Here is an 18621-nt window from a genome sequence, read left to right as displayed (position 1 = left end):
AGTCAGAAACACAGAATCAGGCTCAGTTCTCAGATCTGCTCCCCTGCCTGTGTCCCAGGAGCATTTCAGGGGTTCCATATGAATCCTTACAGCTATTCTTTTACAATTTAGGTACCAGGCCTTGGAAAGTTCAAGCCTGTAGCTATTTCAAGAAAAAAATCCTGGCAGACCAATGCTATAAAGTCTTCAGTTATTGTTACATATTTTAGGCCAGAAGACAATTTCTTATAATTTCTAACAATTCTATAAAATACTGCAAATTGCTTCCACTTGACAGCTGCCAAGCTGCAAGCCAAGTGAACTTTCTTCTTTCTGCACAAATAAGGCAAACAAGAATGTTAAACCAGTAGTGGTTAAAGTTGTGTACATTGGCTTTAGCTTGGCCAGTCTTTTTGCTTTAGAAGACGTGTTAGGACAGTTTTAAGCTATGGGTTATGATGCACATCCAACACACAGTAATTACTCCAACCATCTTGGGGAGTAAGTATAACCACTTGCTGTTTTCAAAATGGGAAAGGCATTTTGTTCTCTCTATGTTAAATATTACTGGATGGAAAAATTTTATTTTCTCTATTTTACGTATTACTAGTGTGAAACACTTTAGATTTCCAGCAAGATGGCCAGGTAATTTCAATCAATGGTAGCTGCAAGAAGTGGATCCTTTAATGAATTTTCATTAACAAAAAGACATAGATTTGCAAAAGAAAGTCCCTTTCTTGAAAGTACCAATTTTCCAAAGTTAAAAGAAGATTTACTAGTGGAAAAATAAACTAAAGTATAAAAATAGAAGATGGAAATGCATATTGTAAATTAGTCTTAATAACCATGACATGTTTCATCCTGGGAAGAATGTGATGGTCAATTTTTACTTGATCATTGCAGGAATTTTATATTTCTTTGAGTATTAATGCATTTGGGGGCAGATTTTTGATTGGCATACTTACAAATACTGAAGTCTTGTTGGAACAGAGGTTAGAGCTATGGTAGCCCTTGTGATACCAGACACAGGGTACAACTTTTATCTGGTGATAATTTTTTTCCAGTCAGCAGTGGCCGTCAAAAGTAATGTTATGGCTGGTGATCAGTTACAGTGCTTTTTTGAGGGTAAATATATATTCAGCCAGTAGCCACATTTTCTCAGATAACCTAAACCTGACACATTACAGCATCATTGCATGAACCTGCTATAAATAATACACATGCCGGCTCTGCCAATGTATTAGCATTTACATAGAATCAAATCTAATCTTTTATCAGGAAAACTGGAAAATGCCAAATTTAATAAAGACAAAATTTTGTCAAAAGCATTCTTGATGACATTCAAGCAAATAAAATCAACTAATAAGCAACAGAAGGATGGAAAGAGAGTTAAAACTGAGGGTCAAGCAGGACATCCTTGTCCAGTTCAACATTTTGAGTGATTTTTCAAAACAGTCAGGAATGAAAAACCAGTGGGATTTTGTGGAGCACTAACCACACTCCCTAGTAGTTCACTGTAAACTGTTAAATCTCCAAGTTCAAAAAGTCAATTTAAAGAAATAATTTTATGCATGAAAGATTTCCTGTGACACTGATACCTGTTCTTTATCTTATGAACAGATCTATCTAATGAAGTAGGTTTGGGACTGGAGTTCAAGCTTACTGAAGGTGAGGAGAATGTGTCCATTCCATCAGAATTTGAATCAATTTTGAATAAAGATATTGTGACATTGAGATGTACAAAAATAGATGAGTTTGCTTACGTGCACAGGATAGACTGGTCTTCTCTATCTGTGAATAAAGAAAAAAGAATCCATTAATTAGGGAGAATGGCTTTTCTGACAGAAGCACTTATGTTTATAAGGATTTACATTGAACAGCCTAGACCTTCTAAAATCTGGCCAACCATGATTAGTAAAAAGTACTGGGTTCACATCTTTTTTAATTTGCCCTTGAATTTAAATAACCATCTCTAATGGAAATATTTTGTACAAAAAATGAACAAAAGGTTAAGAGGTCAAAAATATTTTTTTAAATTCCATTAGAGATGAACTGTAATGAGGACAGCAAAAAGATCAGGCTCTCTGTAAGAAGATTATAACAAAATTTCAAACCTGAAACTCAAGTTTTTACTATGCTTATGAACTATGGCCAGCAGCCCACTTGAAACAAAGTCTGGACAGATAAGGCATCAACAACTAAAATGTTTTAAGCTGGTCATGCAAAGCTTTGACTTTTGAAAACAAAGCAGTTCAAATACCTGAATAATTTAGCCTGTTTTTCATTTCAGACTGAGAGACAATTTTTATCAATAGAAAAAGTAATTTCTTTGGGAGATCTTCCACAGAATAAGACAAAACAAGATGCTTTAGATTATACAAGAGCATGTCAACAATATGTAAGCATTCTTCATGTTTTTTTAGTATGAACAGACCATCAAACACATTTTGGATCAAGATTTATAAAAAGGAGGAGCAAAATTTCCATTTCTGCTAGGTGAGGCATGTGAGAGGTTTCAGCACACCAGTGTCCAGAGTTCTGTAACGCTGCAGGAAGGGTGAGGATTGCAGCCCATCTCCATGACCTGTTCTTGGAGCAATCCTCCCTGCTTATTCATTTGGAGTTGGAGTTTCTCTCTACCTTCAGAACTTTTACACAGATTTTTCTGCCAAAAGGCATGATGAGCATGTTTGCTGAGGTCCATTCCAAAGCACAACTGTTTCCTTCACTTGTCAAACACCAGGGCAAGTTTCCCAGAGAGGTGTGGTGTTTGCAGCCCTGGAAATACTTGGAAGCAGACTTAAACAAGGCCTTGAGCAATCAGCCCCAGCCCTGAAATTTGCCCTTCTTTGACTGAGACTCTCAGTTTGCCTTTACAGACTGTAAAAAAAATATTCTGACTTAGGAAAATAATTCCCAGGCAGGTCAAATACATTTTTGAAAAGTGTGCTCAGTTTACACATCTGAGACTTGAGGCAGATAATGAGGCAGAATCCAGTGCTTCTGTATGGTCTGGCATTATTTACCAAAAGCAGAGCCAGCACCAATCTTTGCTCAGAGGTTCAGACATGAGATCCTTTTGCTCAGTGTGTGGGGTCACTTGCAGGAATACCTGTCTTGTTGCTCACCCCTATTGCTGACCCTGAATGTCATAAATACCATGAGATTATTTAAACCTATTTAAACCAATTGATTAAGCTCTCAAGTTGTAACTGCTGCCTGGCCCACAGCCAGTCTAGGAAAAGCATTAGAGGATTCTGCAATGGCCTGGATTGATATTAAACAACTGTTTTACTCCCAGTTCCTCAATAGCTATAACATTAACTGCTTTATTGATCACCACATAACAAATGGTGCCACTTAACTGCTTTGTTTGGTAAATTGGTACAAAATGACTCATTGCTCATTTTTATTGGAGGTATTTGTCAGCAATCAGCACTGCAGGACTCTTCCACATAAACATTTGGGAGGAGAGGAGCTGTGAGACATGTTTGTTTTTCACTGCAGGGTATCAGCTAGGCTTTCTTTTAAGTTAAAAAAGTGAAAGCATGGAAGAACTTCTGCTAAAAATACATTGTTGGGTAAATAGAAACCATGGGCATATATTGATATTGCATCACTAACCCATAAATATCATAAAGAAAATAAAAGTGACTCTTGATACTGAGTTGCCAGTGGAATTTCTGAGCTCAGGGAACATCAGAAAAAGCTGGTCTCCAAGCCAAGTATTTTCTCACTACTCTTTGCTGCCCATTGCTGCCCTTCTTTTGCTCCTCAGAAGGGGAAGGCTCCCAAAGGTGTCTCACAGACTGGCCCACAGAGGGGTTTGTGTGCAGGGGCAGCCTGGGGATGTGTAAAGCAGAGGAAGGATGAGGAAGGTCAGAAGTGGCACCAAATGTCCTCAGGGATAGGTTAATCATGGGAGAAACACCGTGCTGGCAAACTGTGCTGTGCACACTCACAGAGGGGAAATTCCAGATGTTCTTCTGTCTCCTGCATCAGTTCTAACTGCACCTCTAAGGATGTCCAGTCCAGTCCTATTCTGTTATGGCCTGAGCTGCAGATACTGGCCTCATTTACTTTCAAAGTCTCTCCCATTCAATTAATCCTATTTCTGTTCTGGAATGTTTCATTCTGTATAGAAAAGACTGTGACCTATTTGTGAGTCTGCAACTTTATGTGGTCTATCTATCAGAAGAGAAAGAGCTGTAGAAATAAAACTCCTTAAATATAATTCCTGGGGCTTAAAAAGCAACAGAATAGGTCTTCTATATTCTAATATCTTTTTGGTTAATGCCTTTTAAGAAAATTTGACCCTACCTGGAAGAGTATCATCCACCTCCTATATGTCTATATTAGAAGTTGAAACATTTATTTTTAATTTTCTCCTCCATTTTTAATAGAGACCTACACTTACATTATAAACCTCACCAGCTTTCCTAAACATGCACAGAGTTGTTTTTTTTTTCTTTCTGGAATCTGCTTACTTTTTCACCAAACACCTCCAGTTTGCCTGTAAGATTTCTTGCCCCTCTGTTCTTGATAGACCAGTTAGCTCTGCTTAATCACAAACAAAATCAGATGGTTTATCACAATGAAGCAGCAAGTTGGCAGCTTTACCATAAAAGGAAAAAAATACTGAAACCACGTTCCCCCACTCACTTACTGCTTCTTTACATTTGTTAATAACTGCACTGCCTAAAGGGGACATTTCTGCACAGTCCTGCTGAGGACACAGTAAACAGATGGCTTCTCACAGCAGCCTCCTTTTCTAAGACCTTGGGAACTGTGTTTCCCTCCCATACCTCTGAGTAACTACCAGGTTGTTTGTTTTTCCATTTTTAACTCAAGCTTGCATAAAAGTGGCTCCACAGAAAATAATCTCCTTGAATCTGCAGAAAGCTGTAATATATCTTCTCCATGATGATTTACTGCCAGAAAACTTAATGAAGGCCTAACCACCTACACAAAAACTTTGTTACTACTTCTGCATAACATGACTTTTCACATTTGTATTGTCTACCACTTATTTTTTGTTTCTGCAGGGAAGATGACAGAAGGCAGCAGAATTGCTCCTCCTTACAGAGCAGTGTCTCAGCTTCACCATCACTGGAGGCTGGCAATGCTGCAGGAAGGGCCATCCAGCTCCAGCTCCTCTTCCCTGGAACGGCCTCTTCCTTGCTGCTGTGACCAGCACTCACAGACCTCACTGTGCCCCAGGAGGGGGGACTCACTTCAGCACAGCCAAACCCAGGGGTGGCTTTCACCTGGAGCAGTTTTGCATCATGGCTGCAGGAAGAATCCTGCTGTCAGTGCAAGAGGTGGGATGGGGATCAAGCCCTCTGTATGGAGCTACTTCATCCCAAACACAGAGAGAGCAGAGGGTGCAGGAGCAGGGGGAAATGTTTTGTGATTGCTGTCTCCAAGTGTAGCAGTAATCATCCATAGCTAGTCTGTAAACTCAGCCAGGAGAGCCCAGTTCAGTGTGGTAACTCCTGGGGACACACACACAAATGCTCTTGTAGAATTCTCAGCCTTGGAGATTAAAGAAAATTACAGTTTATTCTCATTCTGGCTGGAAATGAGCATCCATGGCTGTGCCTGGGCACTGATCAAACTGCATTAGTGACATGGAAATCAGCAGATTCAACAAGACACCCAGCACTCCTGGCTGAGCATGAGACAGCATGACTGTGATTTGCAAAAGGGTTTTAGGTGCTCAGAACCACTTGAAACAAGTGGAAATTTTATCTTTGCCCGGCCAACATCTTTGATAATTCCTGTGTCCTGTGAGATGTTAGCTTTTCTGCATATTTGGAAGAAAGTCTGATTATCTGATTGCTGATAGCTGTGGCTAAGTGTTTTTATCAGAAGAGCTTTGATGGGAGTTAAACATCATCCCTAATGAATACATTAACCAAGTAAGTCTCTGAAGCAGAGGAGGAATGCAGTGTGCACAGCTCTCATGTTTTCTGCTGGATGTTTGTGCCAACACAGGGGAGGGCTGAGAATGCAGAGGGCTGTGATTCCCAGCTGATGAACCTGCAGTAGGACCAGGGATCTGCAGACACAGAGGCCTGGCTCACCAAGAGATAAAGGATCCCTGAGACATCTGAACAAGCTGATTGCTCTGGGCCAAGTGGCCCTGGTCACGAAATACCAGAATGTAATTCCTCAGTCTCATGAATCTACGACATATTTTACTTTGGCAAGCAGAAACTATGCAAGTTTCCAGATAAGGAGCAGTACTGACTTTTCACAGGGAAAACTTTTAGTGCTCTGATCCATGTTTATGGGTAAGAACTTTTGTTTATATTCCATTAGAAAATATGCTCACAACCCCCTGAAGCTCTCTGTGCCTATATGTGTAGCAGGGCTCACTCAGAACCGTGCTGACGCCCACTTTCACCACCCCAACGTGAACAGAATTTTGGCTGAATAACCAGAGTTATTTTGAGGGTTGGTTTAGTTTCATGCACAAAACACGAGTAGGTTTTTACAAACAAAAGCACAGCTTTAAAAGCAACTGGGGCCCTGTTCAGAGATGGAGAGACTCCAAGATGACATGTGCAAGTGAAACGTGGGTGTCCTGGGCTTGTGCTGGGAGCTCTGCTGGTTCCACTGCTGGCTGCCGTGCCAGCTGTGCGTGGTTGGGGTGGGAAGCAGTGAAAGAGCATCCTCTTAAAGGTTCAGCTCATCACCTATTCCCTCCTAGTTCCTTTGCACTTGCTCTCCCCCTCCTCTCTGCTGCCAGGAAGAATTGCAGTGGGGGCACATGAATAATGAGGAGTAACTTCCCAAAAGCTTGTAGGGCCAGGAAATCATTCTGAGCACCAAAAGAAGTGAATTGATAAAAACCTGCACTCTTGCTGTGTCCTCCCTCCAGCCATCCTGGGAGGTACACCTGAACCCATGCTGTTCTAAGTGCAGTTAATGGCCACAGTGAGGGCAAACCAGATCCAGTGGCTTCCCACTGCTCAGGAGAACATGCTGGGAGGGACAGGAGACAGTCTGGGAGACATCCCTGTGCTGCTTGGGTCAGGCTCATCTGTGCTGAATTAGTTTCACTTTAGGCAGGAAACTCATGTATTGTCAGGACAAGACAATTCTGTTTCAGCATAGGCTGCAGTCAGTTTTTCCCCCTTTCTTACAGATAGCTTATATTCCTTTTCTATTTTTTTCCCCCACCTCATTTCTAGAGACAAGTACAGGACCCTGCACAACTGATGGTCTGCAGGAGCCAGGAGCTTCTTCCAGATCTCCCCTCAAGGTTTGCTGCTTAAATAAAGGATCAGAGGGAAGAATGGCTTCAGGAGCCCAGGAAGCAGAGCACAGGGCTCAGGAGGGAAGCTGGAGTGCAGATATGTGACTGTGGCTTAGTGGGATGACCTTCTGCCAAGTAAGATTTTTATAACTATGATTATATCACATAGTGTGTAGGAAGGTCTGTTTTCAGGATATTTTTGTTGCTTTATTGGTCCTCCTCTGCTGCACTGTAGGTCTGCCTTCTGGGATCCACTTAAATAAAAAGATTGAAGTAGCTCCAAGAAAGAAATGTCATACAAGCCATAGGAAGGGAAAAAGTCCTAATCCTGTGAAGCCCTAAACTTTAGGGCCAAGCCTGTGAATCTTGCTGAGGCATAGTTGTCAGCCAGAATTTCTGTAGGGTCAGGGTCCTTATGAGGGCATATAAATTTAAAAATATTTTGTAGAGCTCCTGGTTTCCTGTAGCACCCAAGGTCGATGTGAGATGGCACCTGGTCATACCCTATATTCTGGAGGTGTTATAGCCTCCTTTATCCATCACTTTAGCTTTTTGATCCCTGAATGAAAGTTTTTCCTTAGGATGAAATCCCCTCAGTCTGTCAGAAGTGACTGCAGGAGAAGGAGAGCTCTGTAAATTTTGGGGGTTTGTTTGCACCCTTTGGGGCCCGACTGCTTTCCCACTGCCCATTGCCATCCCTGTTGGGAAACAGCACATCTCAACTCAGGGTTCAAGACATCAGGCTGTAGGGAAAGTAGCCCCAAAACCCTGTTTGAATTTGCTTTGCAGCAATGCTGACAGATCCAGCAGCGCTCACAGCTAACTTTGGAATAGTCTCCACTAGTGGAGAGGGAGCATTTTCCATGCCCGTATTTGCCAAAACTATTTGCTTGACTTTGAAACCTTCCCACATGCCTCCACACAGATGGGTGAAAGGATTGTTTTTCCTTTTTGAGTCACAGCGTTTGTGGACTGCTGCTCCTGCCAAAGAATTCCTCTGAAACTTCTAGAAAGGCAGCTCTGCTCTCTGTGAGAGCTCTCTCCTGGCTGGCTGCTGGCAGGAGCCCACGTGGAGCTGCCAGGTGTTTGTGGCACCCAGGCAGGGTGGCAGGGCTGGCCTACCTTGCAGCATGCTCCTGTAGGCGTTGTCAGCAATGGCATAGATGTGGGGGGGCATCTCGTGCCTCTTCTTGCCCTTGTACATGTCAATGATCTTCTCTGAGTAGATGGGCAGCTGCTTGTAGGGGTTGATCACAACGCAGAAGAGACCCGAGTAAGTCTGCAAGGGAATTCAAATAAAAGCTGGGCTTAACATCACCATGTGCCATGTCCAGGCTGGGAAACACAGGCAGGGGCTGCAGGGAATTAATGGGATTTCAGCAGCAGTGCTCCTTTGTGTTCTGCCCAGAGTAACAAACGAAGCAGGTTTTCTGAATGTATGTGCATGGGTGGTTTCTAAGTGCACAAATCATTATTGCTACAAAGTGAGCTGCTGGCAGCAGGTAAATTCCGCAATCTGTACAAACACCTGATGTTAGAGCTCCTTAACTTCAGTTATTTTCAGTACATAATCCATGCCCTTATCACACGTAAGGGTATGGTGATAACTGTAATAATTAATATTTATATGTGTATTTTCTTATCAGAATATGATATAAATAACTGCTCAGGTAGGCATCAAATTTTGTAAACTGAAATCCTAGGTAAGAAGATTAAAGGGTTTTTTTAGAAAAAGCTTCCGTGAACACCACGTAACACTGATGATTGATGAGAGTCCTTAAATAAAATTGCTCAAGTTTCAAATAGATGCCTTGAGAGACTAACCATGCCTTCACTGCATGACTATTTCTGCAGAAAACTTCAGGAAAAATGTGGTTTGTTTAGAATTTAATGGAGGTATTAATATAAAAATAAATACATAAACAAGAATAGTGGCTGCCAGCTGATAGGTGTTCATCCGTTCTGTCTTGGGTTTTTATTTATATATTTTAAATTTTTCTTTATTTCGTAATATTCCAGCTCTTGACCTGGACCAGAAGCAATACCATACGATACCAGATGAAGAGCCATATTTCACAAACAGTTGCTAAAAGAAATTTCTAAGGGTATTTAATTTAATAAAATTTAAGCCCACAAAACAAGAAAATAAAAAAAAACAACAAACCAACAAACACCCAAGTTATGAGAACATAATTCTCATATTAGGAGAGAGCATCTCACATTAGGCAGGAGTATTGCAATACTTTAACTGGCCTATGGAAAAAAAGAAATAATGGAACTGTGCTGTTCCTGATATATGCAGAAGTGGGTTTTTTTTGTTTGTTTTTAAAAAAATATTTATTGTTAATAATTTGATTTTGTTGCTGTGTGTGTGAAGCAGAGCCCTGGGGGGCCACGCTGAGCCCGGGGCTGTGTCCCATCATGGCCGGAGCTGTCGCTGCTCCCCGGGCGCAGGGATTTCCCTGTCCTGACCATAATAGGGCACAGCCCGGCACGGCCCGGCACAGCCAGCCCTTTATATGGTATCAGCACCCAGGAACTGAGCCTGGCACGGCACAGTCTGGCTGCTCCGGGGGCTGTGGGGAGTGACAGCGCAGCCTGGGCCTGTGGGAGCCTGGCCCAGGAAAACCTGGCTCAAATCCCCCCTCTGGATCTCAGCATGCCCAGCCTGGCCCAGGGAAACTCAGCTCAAATCCCCCCCTCTGGATCTCAGCATCCCCAGGCTGGCCTAGGAAAACCCAGCTCAAATCCCCCCCTCTGGATCTCAGCATGCCCAGCCTGGCCCAGGGAAACTCAGCTCAAATCCCTGCCTCTGGATCTCAGCATCCCCAGGCTGGCCTAGGAAAACCCAGCTCAGGGTGTCAGCACCCCCAGGCTGGTCCAGGAAAACCCAGCTCAAATCCCTCCCTCTGGATCTCAGCATCGCCAGGCTGGCCCAGGGAAACCCAGCTCAGGGTGTCAGCACCCCCAGGCTGGTCCAGGAAAACCCAGCTCAAATCCCTGTCGGGTCTCAGCATCGCCAGGCTGGCCTAGGAAAACCCAGCTCAGGGTCTCAGCATCGCCAGCACAGCCCAGGAAAACCTGTCTCAAATCCCCTCTGGGTCTCAGCATCGCCAGCCCAGCCCAGGAAAACCCAGCTCAAATCCCTGCCGGGTCTCAGAATCCCCAGGCTGAGCCCCTCGGTGGGGAATGGCTCAGCTGGATTTTCATTGGGATGTCAGAATGAACACGTGCTGCTCATGTCAAAATGAGTTTTAGTGTTGCCAGGGTAACACACCTGAAAAGTGACAGTTTTATCCTAGAATGGCCACCAAGGCCCTTAGGGAAAGGACAGCAAGGCATTTTTTAGTAGTAAAAAACATAGATTTACTGTACACACTTAACTAATTGTCCCCACCCAAGTAAAAAATTAGGAGAGGAAATTAAGGAAATTATTTAGGCCTCCCTTCCCTGAGATTTCGAGGCATTTCCTGCCTTGCCACATGCAGGGCTGTTTGCACACCCAGGCACACAGTAACACAGCTTTAAAGAGCTAATTTTGAGGCACAAGAAGCAGGGTGTTAAGGCAGAGCAAAAGCTGGAGCTGATGAAGTTCAAGAATCCTCATTTCTAACTGGACTGTGATCTCCTCAGCAGATTTAATGAAGCCTTCTTCATTAAATGAAGCCCTCTTCACTTCAGGAAATTTAATGAAGGCCTCTTATATTGGCTGATTGTAGCTCCAGGTGTATGCTTTGCAAGGATTTGTTGGGGGAGCTGGATTAATATAGATGATATTTATGGGGCACTGAAGCTTCCATGCCTTAAATCCTTCTCCCTGGGGCATAGCCTGTCTAGAGAGGGGCTGAACCTCTCCACAGAGGGTCTGGAGGAAGAACATAATCTGAAATATCTTAGGGATACTTCCATGGGAGTGCTGAGCTTGGGTGTCCCTCAGATTGCTGCTGCTGGGTATTTACAAGAGACTGGCACAAATACACATCTGCATTGTGAATATCTAGGTTTGGGCAGAAGAGTCCACCTCAGTTCCAACATGCATATTTAGCTCTGGGCACTAAAGACAGCATTTTTCACTGTTAAGTGAAAACTGAACAAGTAGTGCCTATGAATACAAGGAATTTGATTCTACTCTCAAATCCACTGAACTTGCATTGATGTGTTCTTCATGCTTATATAATAATTTTTTGTGTAATTTGTATGTGGATAAAGCAGATTCTTTTTGTTCTGAGCAATGTGAAACATGAGTTAGTGGCTCAGGTTTCTTCTTGCCCTTCTATCTTAATTATCTATGATGAAGCAAAAGGCCAGGGTGTTTTTCTTCACTCTGTGAATTTCTGCACTGAATCCTTTTATTTAATATTATTTAATGTAAATGCAAGGGGGAAATGATTTTTTTTTTCCAGCTGGATTTATTATTTTTCTTTAGATTTGGGAATCCCCATTTGCATCACTGATGCTCTGGAGAGAAAAATGCTGAGGTCATGTTTTCTTTGAATATGTGGGACTCCAAGAGATGCAAATTAGGCAACACATGGCAAAGTCAGGAGATAGTTGTTTACAGTTAGTCTTGCAAGTGGGAGAGACTCAGATTCTCTTTAGAGGCCCCCTCTGTTTTTAAAAATTTATGGCAGCATGTAGTAGGGCAGCACTGTGTAAAGCTTGGCAGTTTCAAGCAGGTTTTGCATACTGAAAATACAAATAACTTGTTGCCCTACAAGTCAAATTATTGTCTTTGAAACTTTACCATCTTAAAATTTAGTCTCTTGAGAAAGAAACCTTAATTTCAGATATGCTTCAATTTTTGCCTTCAACTCTTTGATTTCTAATTGCATTATCCACTCTTGGAAGTTAATTTCCCCTTTCTGTAGAAAATGAAAATTCCATAAAGTAAACATAATGGAAACCCTGGAACAGCTATGCAGAGTGTTGCTGAGAACAACAACAAATACTCAATCCCCCATTTTATCCCACTAACCTTCTACTAATTATTTAAATTCTTGCTACAATGCAGAACACTTTGAGATAAAGTCTATTTTAATCATTAAGGCTGTATGTTCTGCTATTATAGCACGTGGATCCACATGTTCACCTGCAAACCTAAAATCCACTAAATTCAAATAATGAAAAGATAGGTACTCTAGCTTCTCTCAGGAACTTGATAATGTGCATTTTAGTACATTCCTGAAGGAAAGATCTTGAGCTTAGCTCTTTGAAGTTGCACATAACAAGTAAGCAGTTTCTTTGTTATAGTCCATATAACTATCTTACTTTTTGCTTAATTTCCTACTTTCTAATTCAGTATTTCTCATAACAAGATCTTGACTACTGTTTCTCCTTAAGCTCTGTACTTTCTTTCACTCATCAGTGGTCTGTCATGCAAGTAAAATATTTCATAGATTGTAACTGTAGATAACTTCTGCAGCACAGCAGAGGGATCCTTCATGTAAAATCAAAGATAACAGCTAAATTCCTTGGAAAAGTTTTAGGCTTTCTTACTGTGCTGTTTGCTAACTGTTGATGTGGATAGATTACAGGGTTATCAATATCAAAATATTGTTGTGTTAATGTACTTGTGAAGATTGAAAGACAGAATAAAATAATTTGTCATAAGTCACATGAACATAGACAAATTATAATTTGTCCAGCTTGTCTGATCTGTAGCTTGATCAACATGAGGGACAATAAGGTTTACTGGATGCCTGACTTTGCTTCAGTGACACACTGGTACATGCAAGTACTCTTGCCTGAATTCCAGTGGGTTTGTCCCTTTATCCACACATAAGGTTTAACTCCAGCATCAACAAACCAGAACTCTTCAGCTGCCTTTCAGTTTTGGCTGAGTTTTGCCTGAGTAAAACTGCATGATTTACCTTTTCTGTATGCTCTTTTTGCAAGCTGCTGGAAAATTGTTTAGGTTTGCATTGGATTAATTTAAAAGTCCCTCTCAATTTTTTTCCCCCAAACAGTAGGACTCAGATTTTGTTCCCCTATCAGAGAATACCTTCCAAGCCAACAATATTCTTTCGGAATCTGTAAATTTTGTGGAAGAAACCTTCATATGTTTTAATTTAGTTAAGTAATGAAGCAATTATCAAAGAAGCAGGAGAATCATGGGGAATAAAGTGAATTTGGAACATTTTTGGGTTAGGATGCCATTTCTGGGGGTTAGTACTTGCAAGGCAGTGTTACACAAGGCCTTTATCCCAGACAGGGGCTGGGATCCACCTCGCTGTCCATGGGGTGTGGTCACATGCAATGGGAAATGCTCTGTGTGGGTTTGGGTCTACTCACATAAATTAGACCTGAGAAGTATCTCTCCCTTAGATTGTGCAGCACTGAAGCTTCATTGAGGCAAGTCAGCTCTGCCATGTCCTCCACTTTGGAGAACTTTGGAGGGTTCATCTTCTGGACGTCATCCTTGCTCAGTGTCACTTTCTTTCCATTTTCTGCCAGTTCAACCACCACCTCATCCCCTTTCTCTTCCTTGATACTTGCTGCTTCAAATCCATGTTTCTCTGATGGAATCCAAACCAGTTTCTTTGCTGACCAGTCAGCCTGGGCAAGTGGGTTGTTTATGAAGTTTTTGTCCACAAAGAGGAATTTCTCATCATCGCTGAGAGGTTTTTGAGCCATTTTGACTCAGCAGATACCTGTTGAGGAAGCAAAATATTCTACTTTAAAGGGATAAATGAAGGCAATTGTGGAGGTGTTCCAGACAAAACACATTTGTCAAATCTGCCATGCAGTAGGTCCAAAGCACTATAGGTCCCCTGTCATATCTGATATTTCCACATGGATACTTAGTCCCTGTGCAGTGAGACAGTCAGACCTGCACCAGGGCCACCAGCTGAACTCCTTCCTGCAGCCTCAGCTCTTGCCCATCACAAAGTTAATTGAATTCAGACAAACACAAAACTTCCAATCACCCAAATGCTGTTGGGCACATACTGAAATATCAGTGCAATAATGAAATAAGCAGTAGAAGGATGGTTCCCAGGCTGTGTTCCAGCAAGGACAGAAATGAACCTTTCTTGCAAAGGACTATTTCCAATCACTTAATAATGTTTAATTTGGAGAAGACTAAGATTAAGACAAGGTCAACAGAAAAAGCAGAAAAATCATGTTGTTGTCAATACTGCTGGTGAAAAAGAAGTAATTTAGAGGTAGCCCCTCCCTGTGGGTCAGACAGTAGGAGCTGATCATTTCTGAAGGGTAAATGTCTATCACATGAGAGAGAGAAGAAATGAAACAAGCCTGGAATTGCCTCAGCTAAAAGATACTCTGAACTCTGACTGGAAGGATGATGCAGCTATGCCATGCAGTTGCACAGGGATAAAGCAGCTGAATGTATCTGCCCATAGGTGAGAGCCAGGGGAGAGTTGAGGCTGCTTTGCATGGTGCTGAGACAGCAGGGAGCTGCTCTCCTGCTCTGCCACTGAAATTTGGATGTGCTGATAGTGCTGGAGCTTTGTAAGTGCTCTGCTCTATCCCTTGGGAGCACAGGTCTAAATGCAGCAAGGAGTACACAGAGGATTTGTGGTTTGCTCCAGGGCAAAAAGAGTGTGCTGGTTGGGAAACCTGCTGTGCAGTGGAGCAGAGAGGAGAGCTAGGGAGGAGCTACAAATAGTGTGTGCCCAAGAAAAACATCTCTAGGAGACAGAGGCTGTTTCATTTCCTTATTGAGAATGAGTTTAATATTTACAGCATTCAAAAAAACATGAATCTGGAGGGAGCTTGGAGAACTGACTGCTAAAGATGTCAGCAGTCAACCCATAAGCAGGACAATATTTGTAAGGACCAAGCTCTGTGGTATGTAGCCAAATGGACACGCTGTGCTCTGGGAGTACCAGAGCTTGCTTTCCAAATATTTGTCCCTGAAGCCTTCCCACAGATTAAAGTTTTTTTACAAGGCCACACTGTATGAGGGGCCTGAGAAGGAAACATGTATCATGTGGAAGGTGACATAAAGCTTAAAAACAAAACCAGGATTGTTAGAGGTGCCTAAGAAGGTTAGGTGATATCCCACTGAAATCCAGTGGAAATTAGACGCCCCAGCTCTTTAAAGTCCTGCAACAACAGTTGTCTTAAAAAAAAAAAATAAAAAAAAAAAAATAAAAGGTGCTTGCTCTAGAACCTTGCCTGGAAATCCCAAAGAGGAAATTTTGCCCAGATAATCCATGAAGGTGCAGTCAATGTGTGAGGGAGACCTGCTCTCTGCCACTGGCCCCTGAGCAGTGCTCCCCGCGGTCGAGGCTCTGTGAGGGAGCATCTGTAGGATGTGTCCCTCTGCTCGCTCCCAGGAGATTCTTGGAAGAGAGCAAGAGGAAACTATTTGACCTCTGTGTGGATTAAGGCAGAAAATGCTCCCTGGCTGCCAAGAGGGCTGGTAGAGCTGCACAGTTCCAATAATGGAGATGGTATTCTCTCCGGCTGAGCCCTCCAGCTGGCGGCTGCGGGGGGAAGCTGCTCACAGGGGAGCCATGGAAGCTCTGCCCATCCCAGAGCTGCAGCTCACAGGGCTCAGGGAGCAGCAGGGGCTGCCCTGGCCTCTCCCACTGCTGTGGCAGCAGGCAAGGCATGTTCTCCACCCCACTGCCCCAGCAGCATGGCAGGAACTGCTGCAGCAGCGGAGACAGGGATTTCAGCCCATCCCATGGCCAGAAGAGAGCTCCATGGCCATGCTGAAGCAGCAGAAAGGTTGGATAGTGCTGCCTGAGGCTAAATGCCAGGTGACAGCACTTTTATATCAATAGGAATTAGGTACTGCTCTCAAAAACACCAAAAGTGAGACTGAACTGCAGAGCTGAGCTTCATGGGGTGAAATCCTGCTATTCTGAGGCTGCTCACAGAAAATGATGATGGAAATCAAACTGTCCATGGTCATCCTGACCATCCACCTCAAAAACCCAACCATAGCTAAAACTACTGGCCTGTTACAAAGCATGTCACAGTGGGACATCCCAGAGGTTTGTCTGTTCTGCTGCCCAAGGACCAAGGAAAAGTTCCTTTCTTTGTTACAGGCTAAGTCAAAAACATCTTCCACAGATTCTAACATGAAACTCAGAGCTGGTCTGTCTGTATTTGACTATGTTCTCCTACTTCTTCCTGTATGTACAGGTGCAGAAAGTTTTTAATTCAATCTTTTTCAAAGCAAGATCCATTTGGAAGGTATATAAGGTGGAAAGAACTGCAGAACTTGGAAATACAGATTCTTATTCCCTAGATCCAAACACTAGGACTAGTTTAATTATGGCAAGAATAGATCCCCTACAATAACTAGTGAATAGAACTGGATCCCAGAACTACTCTGAAACACAATGAGGAGAAAACATGGATTTATGTGAAAAGAACTTTTTGTGACTGAACCTCTGGAATCTAAGGATAAAGTTTTAGCAGCTTCTGACTATCACTGCAGTAAAAAAGGATATGCAGTTATGAAGTGTGGATTAATAGCTATTAATAATTGAATTTATTTATTAATGTGCACTATTAATTTTCATTATAAAGGAAAGTCTTCCATCTGAATGAAAGGGGTAGAATATAAGCTCCACAAACTCAACTAAATTTGTCCTGGTGAGGACTAATGAGCTGCTAATGAGATGCTGAAGGTGATTAATAATTGGCACTATATCTTCTGGTCCATCTCTGTTCAAGACTGCACTGACTGATACTGGGAGTATGGGCTAAGGGGAGAGAATCCTTGCAGCCTGCTGAGAACATTCCCTGGGAAGGCACAATTGACCCTTTAGCCAGTTCCTGGGTTTCACCCACAGGGCTGGCTGAGAGAAATGCAGAGCCCAATCCATGTGCAAGAGTTGGTCGGAGGTTCTCATCCATTTAGCCCAAATCATGTACAAGAGTGTACACTTTATACCCAGAGATGAGTTATCCTGAGAGTGGGAGGAGGAAAAGCAATCACAAAAATACCACTGATGTGAAGTTTCTTGCCTTAGAATTGTGCCAAATTACACCTAACCTGATCCATTTATTGTACTTGTTGAAAACACAAACACACATGGATGCTCCCACAGCTATTCCTCTGTCTGCTGTCCCACTATGGAGATATCTGCCTGACCTTCACTGTCCTTTCTCTTTCCATGTTAATGACAGAAGCTGAACGCTGTCTCTATAACTAGTTTGTCCTGAGTATATTATTTCAAGAATGAAATATAAATATTCCCAGGAAGTTCACTTTAATTAAAAGGTTATTGGTCAAGCAGAATTGCCTCCTGAGTCAGAGCTTGGAGGGACTGCTTTTCCCCTAAGGAAAAGATAAAGGGCACTTCTCCGTTCCTCTGCAGGATGTGCATGTCACTATAAAGCCTTATCACATCTGTACAGGGAATAATTATTGCAACAGAGAAATATAGAACCTATTGTTTAAAAAAACCAAGTCCTGCTCTCAGGAGTAGTTTCTGATGGAAGAGTGTAGCAGTAACCTGCTCTTGACTCAAACTGCATTTCTTGGGCTACAGTAATTCTTGCCTATGATCTTTTCAGTTTCCTTATCTTTTACTTTTCCAGTGCTTAACTGAATCATCCAACTGAGCACTGCTTGGAAAAAAGATAATCAAAAGATAATCTAGGGGTGAATCCTAACCTTGTGACCTTCATTTAGGAACTGGAATTGCCCAGCACTGACAGCTTTATCATGAGCACTGCTATCAATCCCTCCTGGCCTTTCACCTTTTTTTGGTAATGCATTCTCCATATACTTCACCGTATTTTCTGTGAGTACCTTATTTTATAATAAAGTCATCTCACCTTTTTAATGAGATTTACTACATAACTCTGACTAAACACTTGATTAATTTTCTAATTTTCAAAAGAAATTTGCCCTAGTTATTGCCAGTGTTATAAACTGTAAAAATCAGAAAAGAAGGGGAAAAAAGAGCTAGATTCCCTTTATCTGGAAAATACCAGCTACTTCAAATTCTTGTAATGTCATTCTATTAACTAAATAAAATTCTGTATATTGATTGTAACTCACAAATAATCCATAATTTTAACTGGATTTTGCACACGCTGGAAAGCTGTCTCTAGCTATTGCCTTCTCCTGACATTAACATACTTAAAAGCCATCAGATTTGCAACTAATAAGTCTCTGTGATTTCCAGAGCATTGGGATCTCTGCATACATCCCCACGCTGCCTTTTAAGGAGATGTTCTGCTCAATACTCTCCGTTCCACAAAAATGTAATGATAACAAATTCAAAACAAATACCTTTTAGGGACTAGTGTGTCAATTGCAAATGAGATAATAAAATTCATTGTTTACATCCAAGTGAACACGGCCAGGGCAGAATTGGGCACTGAACTGAAGTGACAATTTAATCAGAGCTTTGCTCTCGGGGGCTTCATCAGCTCAGCCCTGCCTG

General features: G+C 42.2%; 1 protein-coding gene across 3 annotated transcripts in view; it reads right to left on the bottom strand.

Moving 5' to 3' along the window:
- Positions 1 to 18621, bottom strand: part of MYH11 (myosin heavy chain 11) — a 54474-nt gene that overhangs the window by 34620 nt on the left and 1233 nt on the right. For all 3 annotated transcript variants that reach the window (XM_063171949.1, XM_063171950.1, XM_063171951.1), the window contains exons 2-4: positions 13535 to 13893; positions 8366 to 8522; positions 1743 to 1770 (exon numbers count right to left, since the gene is read on the bottom strand). In XM_063171949.1, coding sequence (XP_063028019.1) covers positions 1743 to 1770; positions 8366 to 8522; positions 13535 to 13876 — 527 coding nt within the window. In that variant the 5' untranslated portion in view covers positions 13877 to 13893. The remainder of the gene's footprint in view (positions 1 to 1742; positions 1771 to 8365; positions 8523 to 13534; positions 13894 to 18621) is intronic.

This window comes from Melospiza melodia, chromosome 18 (genome assembly GCF_035770615.1).
Source record: "Melospiza melodia melodia isolate bMelMel2 chromosome 18, bMelMel2.pri, whole genome shotgun sequence".
Classification (NCBI taxonomy): Eukaryota; Metazoa; Chordata; class Aves; order Passeriformes; family Passerellidae; genus Melospiza; species Melospiza melodia.
Note: the sequence above shows the minus strand (reverse complement) of the source record. Positions and strands in the feature narration are given on the sequence as shown.